The 16576-nt window shown below is 44.5% G+C and overlaps 1 protein-coding gene across 1 annotated transcript in view; it reads right to left on the reverse strand.

Moving 5' to 3' along the window:
• LOC133344509 (obscurin-like) overlaps nt 1–16576 on the reverse strand; it is an 84368-nt gene that overhangs the window by 39304 nt on the left and 28488 nt on the right. The window contains exons 30-63 of the mRNA XM_061554487.1: nt 16262–16534; nt 15817–16080; nt 15458–15724; nt 15098–15364; nt 14724–14996; nt 14075–14338; nt 13713–13979; nt 13353–13619; nt 12942–13214; nt 12497–12760; nt 12138–12404; nt 11778–12044; nt 11367–11639; nt 10920–11183; nt 10561–10827; nt 10201–10467; nt 9791–10063; nt 9353–9616; nt 8996–9262; nt 8630–8896; nt 8220–8492; nt 7781–8044; nt 7425–7691; nt 6837–7103; nt 6436–6708; nt 5992–6255; nt 5633–5899; nt 3150–3416; nt 2017–2289; nt 1597–1860; nt 1236–1502; nt 870–1136; nt 497–769; nt 68–331 (exon numbers count right to left, since the gene is read on the reverse strand). Of these exons, the coding sequence (XP_061410471.1) occupies nt 68–331; nt 497–769; nt 870–1136; nt 1236–1502; nt 1597–1860; nt 2017–2289; nt 3150–3416; nt 5633–5899; nt 5992–6255; nt 6436–6708; nt 6837–7103; nt 7425–7691; nt 7781–8044; nt 8220–8492; nt 8630–8896; nt 8996–9262; nt 9353–9616; nt 9791–10063; nt 10201–10467; nt 10561–10827; nt 10920–11183; nt 11367–11639; nt 11778–12044; nt 12138–12404; nt 12497–12760; nt 12942–13214; nt 13353–13619; nt 13713–13979; nt 14075–14338; nt 14724–14996; nt 15098–15364; nt 15458–15724; nt 15817–16080; nt 16262–16534 (9105 nt within the window). The remainder of the gene's footprint in view (nt 1–67; nt 332–496; nt 770–869; nt 1137–1235; nt 1503–1596; nt 1861–2016; nt 2290–3149; nt 3417–5632; nt 5900–5991; nt 6256–6435; nt 6709–6836; nt 7104–7424; nt 7692–7780; nt 8045–8219; nt 8493–8629; nt 8897–8995; nt 9263–9352; nt 9617–9790; nt 10064–10200; nt 10468–10560; nt 10828–10919; nt 11184–11366; nt 11640–11777; nt 12045–12137; nt 12405–12496; nt 12761–12941; nt 13215–13352; nt 13620–13712; nt 13980–14074; nt 14339–14723; nt 14997–15097; nt 15365–15457; nt 15725–15816; nt 16081–16261; nt 16535–16576) is intronic.

Raw genomic sequence — 16576 nt, forward strand, 5'->3', positions numbered from 1 at the left:
AGTTTCAAAACAATAACTTACACATGTAACGTCATTTTTTCGAAGATTACATTTTGTATTGACAAACCTTTTACACTCAGCCTAGCAGACGAGCTGTCACTGCCAACATGACAGGAATATTCCACTCCATCCTTCTTGGTCACACCAAGGATTATGAGTCTTGCCGTGTTGTCCTGCTGCCATATATGGACCCGATCGCTGGCCTCCATCATTTGCCCAGCCTTCCTCCATGTGACCTCAGATGGTCCAGACAGCTCACACAGGAATGTTGCCTCCCCAGACTCATGAGCCTCAACATCCTGCAGTGGCTGAGTGATGTGGACTGGACGATCTGTGGATACAACATAATAATTTCAATTAAACCAATTATTCAAACATATTGCTTTACAGAAATTTTTTTAAAACATTGGAAAAAATTAAAAGCAAGTGTAATTTATGGGCAGATATTGATTAAAAATAGAAAAATTAACGCTTGTTATGAATTTAAAAAGCTTACGTTTGACAGTGAGTAGAGCAGAGGAAGTTGCATTCCTTGCACTGAAGCTGACAGTGCCACTCTCCTCCACCGTGAGGTGGTTTATAGTCAGCACGTGGGTCCTGCCATTTATGACATTGATTTCATTGAGCTCGTTGTTCTGTAGCGGTGTGTCCGCCAACGACCACTTGACTTCCTTCACATTAGCGTGGGAGATCTCACAAGTGAATAGAGCCGAGCCCTGCTCAAACACCTCACAGTCTTTCAGGGCCTTCATGATAGAGATGATGGGTTCTGAAAATAAATTACATTACATTATCGGTGGGGTCAAAAGTGCAAATATATAATTTACATTGTCCTATTTTCTTTTACCAAAACGACCAATAAAAATCACCTGTGACATTAAGCTTGGCGGTGGTGACATCGTGGCCAGTGTCGCAGGAGTACTGCCCAGCGTCGTGCAGCCCCAAGTGATGCAGGACCAGTCTGGCTGCTCTTCCATCCTGACTCATCTCACACTTTGCTCCAGGGTAAAGCACCCCACCATGTTTCAGCCATGTTACTGCGGCCCCTTCTTTGGACACCTCGCACACAAACACAGCCTCTCCGAGTTCCTCTTCTGTCAGATCCTGCAGGCCCTTCGTGAATACCACTGGCTTCTCTGTGAACACATTCCATGAAGGAATAACATATGAAAGTCATACAATTCATAATTTATGTATGCCTTCAATATAAACAATGAAGTTGGAGCTTAACCCACCCCACACAATGAGAGAAGCTGTGCTCTGTTGATCCACGGCCAGGCAGCTGTAGCTTCCCGCATCCTCCAGCGCCAGTTTGCGAATGGTCAAACTTGCAGTGAAGTCCTTCTGGTGCACTTCAAATTTATCATCTGGCTGAATGGGATGGGAGTCCTTCCTCCACTCCACATCCACTCTGGGTTTGGAGAAGCGGCAGGACAGAGTTGCAGAGCTGTCTTCCACAGCTTCAGCATTCTGTAGATGCTCCAAGATCTGGACTGGCAGCTCTGTTGGATGTGAAACACAACAAAAGCTTAATAGCTATAATATACATATTCTGTGGTTTAATTGATTTTCATGAAAAATTAAGAGTGGCCAAACCTTTTACGATGAGCTTGGCAGTAGAGCTGTCACTCCCAATGTCACACGAATATTCTCCTTTGTCCTCCAGGGTCACACCAAGGATTGTGAGTCTTGCCGTGTTGGCCTCCTGCCACATATGGACCCGATCGCCGGCCTCCATCACTCGCCCAGCCTTCCTCCATGTGACCTCAGATGGTCCAGACAGCTCACAAAGAAAGGTCACCTCCCCAGACTCATGAGCCTCAACATCCTGCAGTGGCTGAGTGATGTGGACTGGACGCTCTGTAAAGATAAAATAAAAAGATAATTTGCTCAAATTATATCAGAATACATATTCAATCGTTCATGAATCATGGAGGATTTAATAAACTACACATTTTTTATGAATTGTTTGATAAAAATAGTAAATATGCTCGTCTACCAGATTAAAAATCTTACGTTTGACGGTGAGATGAGCAGAGGAAGTTGCATTCCTTGCACTGAAGCTGACAGTGCCACTCTCCTCCACCGTGAGGTGGTTAATCGTCAGCACGTGGGTCCTGCCATTGGTGACACTGATCTCATTGAGCTCGTTGTTCTGTAGCGGTGTGTCCGCCAACGACCATTTGGCTTCCTTCACATTAGCGTGGGAGATCTCACACGTGAATATGGCCGAGCCCTGCTCATACGCCTCACAATCCTCAAGGTCCCTCGTGATGGAGATGATGGGTTCTGAAATTGAAATTCAATTATATTTTCGTCGGCAGGAAAAAGTACAATTGTATAATTACATTGTGCTATTATGTTTAAGCTAAAATTAGCAATGTGCTCTTGGACGGTGGAAGACATTTCCACTACAGGGCTCTTTTCATTCACGAGGCTATTGTCCATCACGCTGCTCTGTGCTTGTCTGACCTGTCATTACAAAACTGAAACTAAACAATTTTTTTATTTTACCAGGTCAGGCCTACTAAGCTATATAGTTATTTTTCAGAAGTGACCTGGCCACAAAAATTGCTCAATGAAGTCGCTTATCGTGTGGAAATTTATAATAACCAAATACTTTAAACGCATGCTCCTAAATGTGGAGGGGAAAACTGGAGGACCCGGAGAAAAATCCACAAAACAACAGGGAGAACATGCAAACTCCAAATATACAGTAGCAGGCATTAAGGGTTGAGATGGAAATCACGACCCCCTGTATTCCAGGCGAGGTAGTTAACATCTCACCACCGTGGCACCCAAAAAAACCTGCGATGCACGTTCTGATTGTCTATTAATATTTCCCAGATTTAGCACACAATATGCATCAAAGGCATTTAACGAAGCTGCCCCAAAGTGTTACAAACTACCTTGTTTCGTCTCTTGGCATCTGTATTCTACCATCTCTGTCTTCATATAAAAATTACTTAATTAAAATCCCTGAAGTTTAAGTGTGAATGTAATTTTACAACATAATTGCTCTTAAGTGCGTTTTTAAAATCTGTTATTGTGGAATTATTTGATGTTGTCTGCCCTTGAATAAGAGTTTCTTAGCTCTACGGGCTTTGCTTGGGAAATAAAATTATGATTTTCATTATGATATAAATCACCTGTGACATTGAGCCTGGCGGTGGTGACATCGTGGCCAGTGTCACAGGAGTACTGCCCAGCGTCGTGCAGGCCCACGTGATGCAGGACCAGTCTGGCTGCTCTTCCATCCTGACTCATCTCACACTTTGCTCCAGGGTAAAGCACCCTACCATGTTTCAGCCATGTTACTGGGGCCCCCTCTTTGGACACCTCACACACAAACACAGTGTCTCCGAGTTCCTCTTCTGTCAGATCCTGCAGGCCCTTGGTGAACACCACTGGCTTCTCTGTGAATACATTCCACGAAAACATCATTTAATAATCATAAAATTCGGATTTCATTGACAAAAACAATACAATAATAGTTTTTTTACTCTTCTATCTGGCAACAAAACTGACACTTTTTTTTACAAGGAGTCATGTTTGCATAGACCACAATACCTGCAGCTATAATGCAAACAAAAAACATAACTCTGATCATATATGCACTAAAAAAAAGGTGTCAGTTTTGTTGCCAGATAGAAGGGTAAAAAAACAATTATCATATTTTTTACTGGCAAATGAGTTTCCAATGGTGTATATGCTTACCCCGAGCTCTCATACTCTGATGGTGCATTGTCTTTGAGTTGTGCGCCTTTTCGCGTCATCTGGTCCAACCCATGTGAGACTAGGCTCTAAGAAAAGCTGTCTCGGGTGTGGACCAATGAACTTCAAGGACAGTGATTATATGATCAGAGTTATGTTTTTGTTTGCATTATGGCCGCAGGTATTGTGGTCTATGCAAACATGACTCCTTGTAAAAAAAGGTGTCAATTTTGTTGCCAGATAAAAGGGTAAAAAAACAATTATCATATTCTTTACTGGCAAATGAGGTTCCAATGGTGTAAATGCTTACCCCGAGCTCTCATACTCTGATGGTGCATTGTCTTTGAGTTGTGCGCCTTTTCGAGTCATCTGGTCCAACCCATGTGAGACTAGGCTCTAAGAAAAGCTGTCTCGGGTGTGGACCAATGAACTTCAAGGACAGTGATTATATGATCAGAGTTATGTTTTTGTTTGCATTATGGCCGCAGGTATTGTGGTCTATGCAAACATGACTCCTTGTAAAAAAAGGTGTCAATTTTGTTGCCAGATAAAAGGGTAAAAAAACAATTATCATATTCTTTACTGGCAAATGAGGTTCCAATGGTGTAAATGCTTACCCCGAGCTCTCATACTCTGATGGTGCATTGTCTTTGAGTTGTGCGCCTTTTTGCGTCATCTGGTCCAACCCATGTGAGACTAGGCTCTAAGGAAAGCTGTCTCGGGTGTGGACCAATCAACTTCAAGGACAGTGATTATATGATCAGAGTTATGTTTTTTGTTTGCATTATGGCTGCAGGTATTGTGGTCTATGCAAACATGACTCCTTGTAAAAAACAGGTGTCAGTTTTGTTGCCAGATAGAAGGGTAAAAAAACTATTATCATATTTTTTGCTGGCAAATGAGGTTCCAATGGTATAAACAATACAACGAAGCTCTCAAGGTGAATGCATATTCTGACTACACAATCCACAAAGCCATCACCCCAACCTTGAGGAAGGAGCCATCTGAGGATCCAATCAAAACCATCACCTTGCCATACGTAGCAGGGGTAACCAAAAATATTTCCAAAATCATAAACAAACACAAAATCCCGGTCCAATTTAACACAGTACATAAGATAGTTTGCGTTGTGGCCGAAACGTCGTGAGAATTATTTTATTATGTTTCATTTTTATTATTTTATTACTTCCCTTCTACGTGACTTTACCGAAAGAACCAAGAAGATGAATCCCTGCAGTCACGAAAGCTTTAAATCGAGACTTGATTTGTGTTTTCTTGTCAACCTCCACCGTCAGCAGTGTGGGTGTGTGGAGCGAGGTGCAATGATTGCCGGCGGCCCTTTGATTGGTGTAGTTGCTTGTCTTCCTCCTACATTAACATTAGATGCCCCACCCATGCTGCTGACACACTTAGGTAATGCCCATCTCTAAACCTTTATAGACAGTTTGCCTTTAGAGGCGAACCCCCTCTTTTCCTGATGACGACCGCTTGTGTTGCGATCGAAACGTCGTGGTTTAAAATTTTTTAAATTGTATTTTTATTACTGAAAGAACCAGTAATAAGTCTACATTATAGACTGCCAGTACGCTCACTCAGGTTAAGAACCAGGCTACAGTCTATAATAAAGACTGCCAGTACACTCACCCAGCTTAATAACCATTGCTACAGTCTACATTATAGACTACCAGTAGACTCACCAAACATAATAACCAGGCTACAGTCTGTCATCATAGATTGCCTTTACACTCAATCCAATTAAGACTCAGGCTACCGTCTATATTAGTGTTTATATTTATATTTTATTATTTTATTTTATTATCTTTATTCACTTTATTTTTTAATTATTAATTTTCTATCTACGTGACTTTATTAAAAAAAAAACAAAGAATATAAACAATATACTTGGAGTTTAACCCACCCCACACAATGAGTAAAGCCGTGCTCTGCTGATCCCCGGCCAGGCAGCTGTAGCTTCCCGCATCCTCCAGCACCAGTTTGTGAACGGTCAAACTTGCAGTGAAGTCCTTCTGGTGCACTTCAAATTTATCATCTGGCTGAATGGGCTGGGAGTCCTTCCTCCACTCCACATCCACTCTGGATTTGGAGAAGCGGCAGGACAGAGTTGCAGAGCTGTCTTCCACAGCTTCAGCGTTCTGTAGATGTGCCAAGATTTGGACTGGCATCTCTGTTGGATATGAACAAGATTTCAGTATTTGTGATACAATGTACGCGTGTAATGTTTAATTTATTTGAAGATACTAATTATAATTCACAAACCTTGTACATTGAGCTTGGCGGTGGAACTGTCACTCCCAATGTCACAACAATATTCCCCTTTGTCCTCCATGGTCACGCCAACGATTGTGAGTCTTGCCGTGTTGGTCTCTTGCCACATATGGACCCGATCGCTGGCCTCCATCACTCGCCCAGCCTTCCTCCATGTGACCTCAGATGGTCCAGAGAGCTCACACAGGAAGGTCACCTCCCCAGACTCATGAGCCTCAGAGTCCTGCAGTGGCTGCGTGATGTGGACTGGACGTCCTGTAGGGACAACACAAGAACATAATTTAAACCAAACAATGAAATATACAACCATACAAATGTACTTAAAGTAACGTAAACATATTAAATAGTAGGTTAAAGATTATGGGAATAAAAATAATTGATTTTAGTTATTCAAATTCATGTTTCTTCAGTATGAAAGCAATTAAAAAACCTTACGTTTGACAGTGAGTAGGGCAGAGGACGTGGCATTCCTTGCACTGAAGCTGACAGTGCCACTCTCCTCCACCGTGAGGTGGTTTATAGTCAGCACGTGGGTCCTGCCATTTATGACACTGATTTCATTGAGCTCGTTGTTCTGTAGCGGTGTGTCCGCCAACGACCATTTGGCTTCCTTCACATTAGCGTGGGAGATCTCACACGTGAATATGGCCGAGCCCTGCTCATACACCTCACAGTCTTTCAGGCCCCTCGTGATGGAGATGATGGGTTCTGAGAAAAAACATTTGTCATCAGGATGTGTTTTGTAATAAAATAAATTATACTATTGTCACCAAATATGTGAATGCAGAATTTACATTGTAATTATGTTTTACGTCAAATTAATTCGCTTAAATCACCTGTGACATTTAGCGTGGCGGTAGTGACATCATGGCCAGTGTCACAGGAGTACTGCCCAGCGTCGTGCAGGCCCAAGTGATGCAGGACCAGTCTGGCCGCTCTTCCATCCTGGCTCATCTCACACTTTGCTCCAGGGTAAAGCACCCCACCATTTTTTTGCCACGTTACTGAGGCCCCTTCTTTGGATACCTCGCACACAAACGCAGCGTTTCCTAGTTCCTCTTCTGTCAGATCCTGCAGGCCCTTGGTGAATACCACTGGCTTTTCTGTGAACACATTCCATGAAGGAATAACATTTAAAAGTTATACAATTCGTAATTATCTTCTTGGTTCTTTCGGTAAAGTCACGAGACAGCATCTCCCCGACAGACCTGGTCTTCACCTGAGGACGGCTGCTTGCGTTGTGGCCGATACGTCGTGAGAAGTATTTGATTATGTTTTATTTGTATTATTTTATTATTTCCCTTCTACGTGACTTTACCGAAAGAACCAAGTAGATGAATCCCTGCAGTCATGAAAGCTTTAAATCGAAATTCATAACTAATGTATGCCTTCAATATAAACAATGAAGTTGGAGCTGAACCCACCCCACACAATGAGAGAGGCTGTGCTCAGTTGATCCACGGCCAGGCAGCTGTAGCTTCCTGCATCCTCCAGCTCCAGTTTGTGAACGGTCAAACTTGCAGTGAAGTCCTTCTGGTGCACTTCAAATTTATCATCTGGCTGAATGGGCTGGGAGTCCTTCCTCCACTCCACTTCCACTCTGGGTTTGGAGAGGCGGCAGGACAGAGTTGCAGAGCTGTCTTCCACAGCTTCAACGTTCTGTAAATGCTCTAAGATCTGGACTGGAAGCTCTGTTGGATATGAAGAAGATAATATTAGTGAAAGCAATTTGGAAATGTAACATCTAATTTCTTCATTTTTTTAATTATGATTCACAAACCTTGCACAGTGAGCTTGGCGGTGGAGCTGTCACTCTCAATATTACAGGAATATTCCCCCCTGTCCTCCAGGGTCACACCAAGGATAGTGAATCTTGCCGTGTTGGCCTCCTGCCACATATGGACCCGATCGCTGGCCTTCATCACTCGCCCAGCCTTCCTCCATGTGACCTCAGATGGTCCAGAGAGCTCACACAGGAAGGTTGCCTCCCCAGACTCAAAAGCCTCAACATCCTGCAGTGGCTGCGTGATGTGGACTGGACGATCTGTGGAGACAACAGTAGAAATTTGTGGAATCCAAACCGTGAAACTGTGACTGTAAAAAGCAATAATTAAAACGTACTAAAATGACTTAAATCAGGCTGAATCATATTTTCAAATATTCAACCACCTAAACTTATTTAAAGCAACGTTTTTAAGTTATAATTTTTTAACCCTTACGTTTGACAGTGAGATGAGCAGAGGAAGTTGCATTCCTTGCACTGAAGCTGACAGTGCCACTCTCCTCCACCGTGAGGTGGTTTATAGTCAGCACGTGGATCCTGCCATTTGTGACACTGATTTCATTGAGCTCGTTGTTCTGTAGCGGTGTGTCTGCCAACGACCACTTGGCTTCCTTCACATTAGCGTGGGAGATCTCACAAGTGAATATGGCCGAGCCCTGCTCAAACACCTCACAGTCCTCCAGGCCCCTCGTGATGGAGATGATGGGTTCTGAAAATAGATTTATTAATGAATTTCATGAAGGAAAGTTGAGGCCTCATGTAATTTATTAATATCAAGAATCGTTGAACGAGAAAACATTTAATTTAGAAATTGTATTTTAGGACAATATCATCAATCTATATCACCTGTGACATTGAGCCTGGCGGTGGTGATATCGTGGCCAGTGTCACAGGAGTACTGCCCAGCGTCGTCAAGGCCCAAGTGATGCAGAACCAGTCTGGCCGCTCTTCCATCCTGACTCATCTCACACTTTGCTCCAGGGTAAAGCACCCCACCATTTTTTTGCCACGTTACTGAGGCCCCTTCTTTGGATACCTCGCACACAAACGCAGCGTTTCCGAGTTCCTCCTCTGTCAGATCCTGCAGGCCCTTGGTGAATACCACTGGCTTTTCTGTGAACACATTCCATGAAGGAATTACATTTAATAGTCATACAATTAATAATTAATGTATGCCTTCAATATAAACAATGAAGTTGGAGCTGAACCCACCCCACACAATGAGAGAGGCTGTGCTCTGTTGATCCACGGCCAGGCAGCTGTAGCTTCCTGCATCCTCCAGCTCCAGTTTGTGAACAGTCAAACTTGCAGTGAAGTCATTTTGGTGCACCTCAAATTTATCATCTGGCTGAATGGGCTGGGAGTCCTTCCTCCACTCCACATCCACTTTGGGTCTGGAGAGGCGGCAGGACAGAGTTGCAGAGCTGTCTTCCACAGCTTCAACGTTCTGTAGATGCTCCAAGATCTGGACTGGAAGCTCTGTTGGATATGAACAAGATAATATCAGTGAAAACAATTTGCAAATGTAACATCTAATTTCTTCAAATAATTGATTTATGATTCACAAACCTTGCACAGTGAGCTTGGCGGTGGAGCTGTCACTCTCAATATTACAGGAATATTCCCCTCTGTCCTCCAGGCTCACACCAAGAATTGTGAGTCTTGCCGTGTTGGCCTCCTGCCACATATGGACCCGATCGCTGGCCTCCATCACTCGCCCAGCCTTCCTCCATGTGACCTCAGATGGTCCAGAGAGCTCACACAGGAATGTTGCCTCCCCAGACTCAAAAGCCTCAACATCCTGCAGAGGCTGCGTGATGTGGACTGGACGATCTGTGGAGACAACAGTAGAAATTTGTGGAATCCAAACCGTGAAACTGTGACTGTAAAAAACAATAATTAAAACGTACCAAAATGACTAAAATCAGGCTGAATCATATTTTCAGATATTAAACCACCTTAAATAGATTAAAGCAACGTTGTTAAGTTATTTTTTTAAACCCTTACGTTTGACAGTGAGATGAGCAGAGGATGTTGCATTCTTTGCACTGAAACTGACAGTGCCACTCTCCTCCACCGTGAGGTGGTTTATCATCAGCACGTGGGTCTTGCCATTTGTGACACTGATCTCATTGAGCTCGTTGTTCTGTAGCGGTGTGTCCACCAACGACCACTTGGCTTCCTTCACATTAGCGTGGGAGATCTCACACGTGAATATGGCCGAGCCCTGCTCAAACACCTCACAGTCCTCCAGGCCCCTCGTGATGGAGATGATGGGTTCTGAAAATAGATTTATTAATGAATTTCATGAAGGAAAGTTGAGGCCTCATGTAATTTATAAAAATCAAAAATCGTTGAACGAGAGAACATTTAATTTAGAAATTGCATTTTAGGACAATATCATCACTCTATATCACCTGTGACATTGAGCCTGGCGGTGGTGACATCATGGCCAGTGTCACAGGAGTACTGCCCAGCGTCGTGCAGGCCCAAGTGATGCAGGACCAGTCTGGCCGCTCTTCCATCCTGACTCATCTCACACTTTGCTCCAGGGTAAAGCACCCCACCATTTTTCAGCCACGTTACTGGGGCCCCTTCTTTGGACACCTCGCACACAAACACAGCGTCTCCGAGTTCCTCTTCAGTCAGATCCTGCAGGCCCTTGGTGAACACCACTGGCTTCTCTGTAAACAGATATTCCAAAAATTAATAACAACTAAACATAAAATACATACTTGACAGACGTTGCAAAATGAAAAAAGAAGAGCTGAACCCACCCCACACAATGAGTGAAGCCGTGCTCTGCTGATCCCCGGCTAGGCAGCTGTAGCTTCCTGCATCCTCCAGCTCCAGTTTGTGAACGGTCAAACTTGCAGTGAAGTCCTTCTGGTGCACTTCAAATTTATCATCTGGCTGAATGGGCTGGGAGTCCTTCCTCCACTCCACATCCACTCTGGGTTTGGAGAAGCGGCAGGACAGAGTTGCAGAGCTGTCTTCCACAGCTTCAGCGTTCTGTAGATGTGCCAAGATTTGGACTGGTATCTCTGTTGGATATGAACAAGATATCAGTATTTGTGAAAAAATGTACGTGTGTAATGTTTCATTCATTTGAAGATGCTAATTATAATTCACAAACCTTGTACATTGAGCTTGGCGGTGGAACTGTCACTCCCAATGTCACAGCAATATTCCCCTTTGTCCTCCATGGTCACGCCAACGATTGTGAGTCTTGCCGTGTTGGTCTCTTGCCACATATGGACCCGATCACTGGCCTCCATCACTCGCCCATCTGTCCTCCATGTGACCTCAGATGGTCCAGAGAGCTCACACAGGAAGGTCACCTCCCCAGACTCATGAGCCTCAGAGTCCTGCAGTGGCTGCGTGATGTGGACTGGACGATCTGTAGGGACAACACAGGAACATAATTTAAACCAAACTACAACATATACAACCACACAAATGTACTTAAAGTAATGCAAAAAAAAGTTAAGTAATAGGTTAAAGATTATGGGAAGATACATAACTGATTTTAGTTACTGAAATTCATGTTTCTTAAATATGACAGCAATTCATAAAACCTTACGTTTGACAGTGAGATGAGCCGAGGAAGTGGCATCCCTTGCACTGAAGCTGACAGTGCCACTCTCCTCCACCGTGAGGTGGTTTATAGTCAGCACGTGGGTCCTGCCATTGGTGACACTGATTTCATTGAGCTCGTTGTTCTGTAGCGGTGTGTCCGCCAACGACCATTTGGCTTCCTTCACATTAGCGTGGGAGATCTCACACGTGAATATGGCCGAGCCCTGCTCAAACACCTCACAGTTCTCCAGGCCCCTCGTTATTGAAATAATGGGTTCTGCAAGGTAAAATATCTTCTGTGAATGTCACAATATATATTTATCAACATAAACGACAATGTAGTATGGAGTGGGACACTTAACGTACCTAAAAACACATTGCTAAGTTTTTTGACAAAATCATCAATGAAATCTACCTGTGACATTGAGCGTGGCGGTGGTGACATCGTGGCCAGTGTCACAGGAGTACTGCCCAGCGTCGTGCAGGCCCAAATGATGCAGGACCAGTCTGGCCGCTCTTCCATCCTGACTCATCTCACACTTTGCTCCAGGGTAAAGCACCCCACCATTTTTCAGCCACGTTACTGAGGACCCTTCCTTGGACACCTCGCACACAAACACAGCGTCTCCGAGTTCTTCTTCTGTCAGATCTTGCAGGCCCTTCGTGAACACCACTGGCTTCTCTGTAAACAGATATTCCAAGAATTAATAACATCTAAACATGAAATACACGTTTCATAGACGTTGCAAAATAAAGAGGGAAGAACTGAACCCACCCCACACAATGAGTGAAGCTGTGCTCTGCTGATCTCCGGCCAGACAGCTGTAGCTTCCCGCATCCTCCAGCTCCAGTTTGTGAACGGTCAAACTTGCAGTGAAGTCCTTCTGGTGCACTTCAAATTTATCATCTGGCTGAATGGGCTGGGAGTCCTTCCTCCACTCCACATCCACTCTGGGTTTGGAGAAGCGGCAGGACAGAGTTGCAGAGCTGTCTTCCACAGCTTCAGCGTTCTGTAGATGTGCCAAGATTTGGACTGGTATCTCTGTTGGATATGAACAAGATATCAGTATTTGTGAAAAAATGTACGTGTGTAATGTTTCATTCATTTGAAGATGCTAATTATAATTCACAAACCTTGTACATTGAGCTTGGCGGTGGAACTGTCACTCCCAATGTCACAGCAATATTCCCCTTTGTCCTCCATGGTCACGCCAACGATTGTGAGTCTTGCCGTGTTGGTCTCTTGCCACATATGGACCCGATCGCTGGCCTCCATCACTCGCCCAGCTGTCCTCCATGTGACCTCAGATGGTCCAGAGAGCTCACACAGGAAGGTCACCTCCCCAGACTCATGAGCCTCAGAGTCCTGCAGTGGCTGCGTGATGTGGACTGGACGATCTGTAGGGACAACACAGGAACATAATTTAAACCAAACTACAACATATACAACCACACAAATGTACTTAAAGTAATGCAAAAAGATTAAATAATAGGTTAAAGATTATGGGAAGATACATAACTGATTTTAGTTACTGAAATTCATGTTTCTTAAATATGACAGCAATTCATAAAACCTTACGTTTGACAGTGAGATGAGCCGAGGAAGTGGCATCCCTTGCACTGAAGCTGACAGTGCCACTCTCCTCCACCGTGAGGTGATTTATAGTCAGCACGTGGGTCCTGCCATTGGTGACACTGATCTCATTGAGCTCGTTGTTCTGTAGCGGTGTGTCCGCCAACGACCATTTGGCTTCCTTCACATTAGCGTGGGAGATCTCACACGTGAATATGGCCGAGCCCTGCTCAAACACCTCACAGTTCTCCAGGCCCCTCGTTATTGAAATAATGGGTTCTGCAAGGTAAAATATCTTCTGTGAATGTCACAATATATATTTATCAACATAAACGACAATGTAGTATGGAGTGGGACACTTAACGTACCTAAAAACACATTGCTATGTTTTTTGACAAAATCATCAATGAAATCTACCTGTGACATTGAGCGTGGCGGTGGTGACATCGTGGCCAGTGTCACAGGAGTACTGCCCAGCGTCGTGCAGGCCCAAGTGATGCAGGACCAGTCTGGCCGCTCTTCCATCCTGACTCATCTCACACTTTGCTCCAGGGTAAAGCACCCCACCATTTTTCAGCCACGTTACTGAGGACCCTTCCTTGGACACCTCGCACACAAACACAGCGTCTCCGAGTTCTTCTTCTGTCAGATCTTGCAGGCCCTTCGTGAACACCACTGGCTTCTCTGTAAACAGATATTCCAAGAATTAATAACATCTAAACATGAAATACACGTTTCATAGACGTTGCAAAATAAAGAGGGAAGAACTGAACCCACCCCACACAATGAGTGAAGCTGTGCTCTGCTGATCTCCGGCCAGACAGCTGTAGCTTCCCGCATCCTCCAGCTCCAGTTTGTGAACGGTCAAACTTGCAGTGAAGTCCTTCTGATGCACTTCAAATTTATCATCTGGCTGAATGGGCTGGGAGTCCTTCCTCCACTCCACATCCACTCTGGGTTTGGAGAAGCGGCAGGACAGAGTTGCAGAGCTGTCTTCCACAGCTTCAGCGTTCTGTAGATGGTCCAAGATCTGGACTGGCAGCTCTGTTGGATGTGAACAACCAGAACAGCTTCATAACTATAAGACATGTATGCTGTTTTAATTTATTTTCCGAACAAAAAATGAAGCACAGACAAACCTTGTACATTGAGCTTGGCAGTGGAGCTGTCACTTCCAATGTCACACGAATATTCCCCTCTGTCCTCCAGGGTCACACCAAGGATTGTGAGTCTTGCTGTGTTGACATCTTGCCACATATGGACCCGATCGCTGGCCTCAATCAGCCGCCCAGCCTTCCTCCATGTGACCTTAGATGGTCCAGAGAGCTCACACAGAAAGGTCACCTCTCCAGATTCATAAGCCTCAGAGTCCTGCAGTGGCTGAGTGATGTGAACTCGATGCGCTGTGGACACAATAGTAGGTTGGCAATTACAACTGCAGGCTATTATATATTTTTACATCTTAGTCGGAACCTTACTAGTTTAATAGTCTAAAGTTATTAAACTCAGGATGGTCTCATAATGCTAAGCAAATAAATAACAGTAAACTAGTGTTCATGAAACAACTTCCGGTGCAACAAAAAACAAAACCCATCAGTAACGATAACCAATAATTCGATACTTCTTATCAACGGTACCTACTCTCAAAAGCATCCACTACTAAGCTCCAACCCTTGGTGATGTCACGCACATGTGCAAGTTTCCTACACTGTGTTCCGAAAAAGGATTTTAAACAATTACTTGTAATCAATGATGAACATATATCGCGGAAGCATTTATAAACCTTACGTTTGACAATGAGTTGAGCCGAGGAAGTGGCATCCCTTGCACTGAAGCTGACAGTGCCACTCTCCTCCACCGTGAGGTGGTTTATAGTCAGCACGTGGGTCCTGCCATTGGTGACACTGATTTCATTGAGCTCGTTGTTCTGTAGCGGTGTGTCTGCCAACGACCACTTGGCTTCCTTCACATTAGCGTGGGAGATCTCACACGTGAATATGGCCGAGCCTTGCTCAAACACCTCACAGTCCTTCAGGCCCCTTGTAATGGAGATGATGGGTTCTGAAATTGAAGTTAAATTGTTATATTTGGCAGGCATTAAGTACAATTATATAATTATATTGTGCTATTATTTTTAAACCAAGACGACCAATCTAAATCACCTGTGACAATCAGCCTGGCGGTGGTGACATCGTGGCCAGTGTCACAGGAGTACTGCCCAGCGTCGTGCAGGCCCACGTGGTGCAGGACCAGTCTGGTCGTTCTTCCATCCCGACTCATCTCACACTTTGCTCCAGGGTAAAGCACCCCACCATGTTTCAGCCACGTGACTGAGGCACCTTCTTTTGAAACCTCGCACACAAACACAGCGTCTCCGAGTTCCTCTTCTGTCAGATCCTGCAGGCCCTTGGTGAACACCACTGGCTTCTCTGTAAACAGATATTCCAAGAATTAATAACAACGAAACATAAAATACATATTTAACAAACGATTCAAAATGAAAAAAGAAGAGCTGAACCCACCCCACACAATGAGTGAAGCCGTGCTCTGCTGATCCCCGGCTAGGCAGCTGTAGCTTCCTGCATCCTCCAGCTCCAGTTTGTGAACGGTCAAACTTGCAGTGAAGTCCTTCTGGTGCACTTCAAATTTATCATCTGGCTGAATGGGCTGGGAGTCCTTCTTCCACTCCACATCCACTCCGGGTTTGGAGAAGCGGCAGGACAGAGTTGCAGAGCTGTCTTCCACAGCTTCAGTGTTCTGTAGATGTGCCAAGATTTGGACTGGCATCTCTGTTGGATATGAACAAGATTTCAGTATCTGTGAAACAATGTACGCGTGTAATGTTTAATTTATTTGAAGATACAGATTATAATTCACAAACCTTGTACATTGAGCTTGGCGGTGGAACTGTCACTCCCAATGTCACAGCAATATTCCCCTTTGTCCTCCATGGTCACGCCAACGATTGTGAGTCTTGCCGTGTTGGTTTCTTGCCACATATGAACCCGATCGCTGGCCTCCATCACTCGTCCAGCCTTCCTCCATGTGACCTCAGATGGTCCAGAGAGCTCACACAGGAAGGTCACCTCCCCAGACTCACGAGCCTCAGAGTCCTGCAGTGGCTGCGTGATGTGGACTGGACGTCCTGTAGGGACAACACAAGAACATAATTTAAACCAAACTACAACATATACAACCACACAAATGTACTTAAAGTAATGCAAAAAGATAAAATAATAGGTTAGAGATTATGGGAAGATACATAACTGATCATAGTTATTCAAATTCATGTTTCTTTAATATGACAGCAATTCATAAAACCTTACGTTTGACAGTGAGATGAGCCGAGGAAGTGGCATCCCTTGCACTGAAGCTGACAGTGCCACTCTCCTCCACCGTGAGGTGGTTTATAGTCAGCACGTGGGTCCTGCCATTGGTGACACTGATTTCATTGAGCTCGTTGTTCTGTAGCGGTGTGTCTGCCAACGACCACTTGGCTTCCTTCACATTAGCGTGGGAGATCTCACAAGTGAATATGGCCGAGCCCTGCTCAAACACCTCACAGTCCTCCAGGCCCCTCGTGATGGAGATGATGGGTTCTGAAAATAGATTGCTTTTATGAATATTATGCAGGATAAATT

This window comes from Lethenteron reissneri, chromosome 20 (genome assembly GCF_015708825.2).
Source record: "Lethenteron reissneri isolate LAM-NWPU_2019-01 chromosome 20, ASM1570882v1, whole genome shotgun sequence".
Lineage (NCBI taxonomy): Eukaryota > Metazoa > Chordata > Hyperoartia > Petromyzontiformes > Petromyzontidae > Lethenteron > Lethenteron reissneri.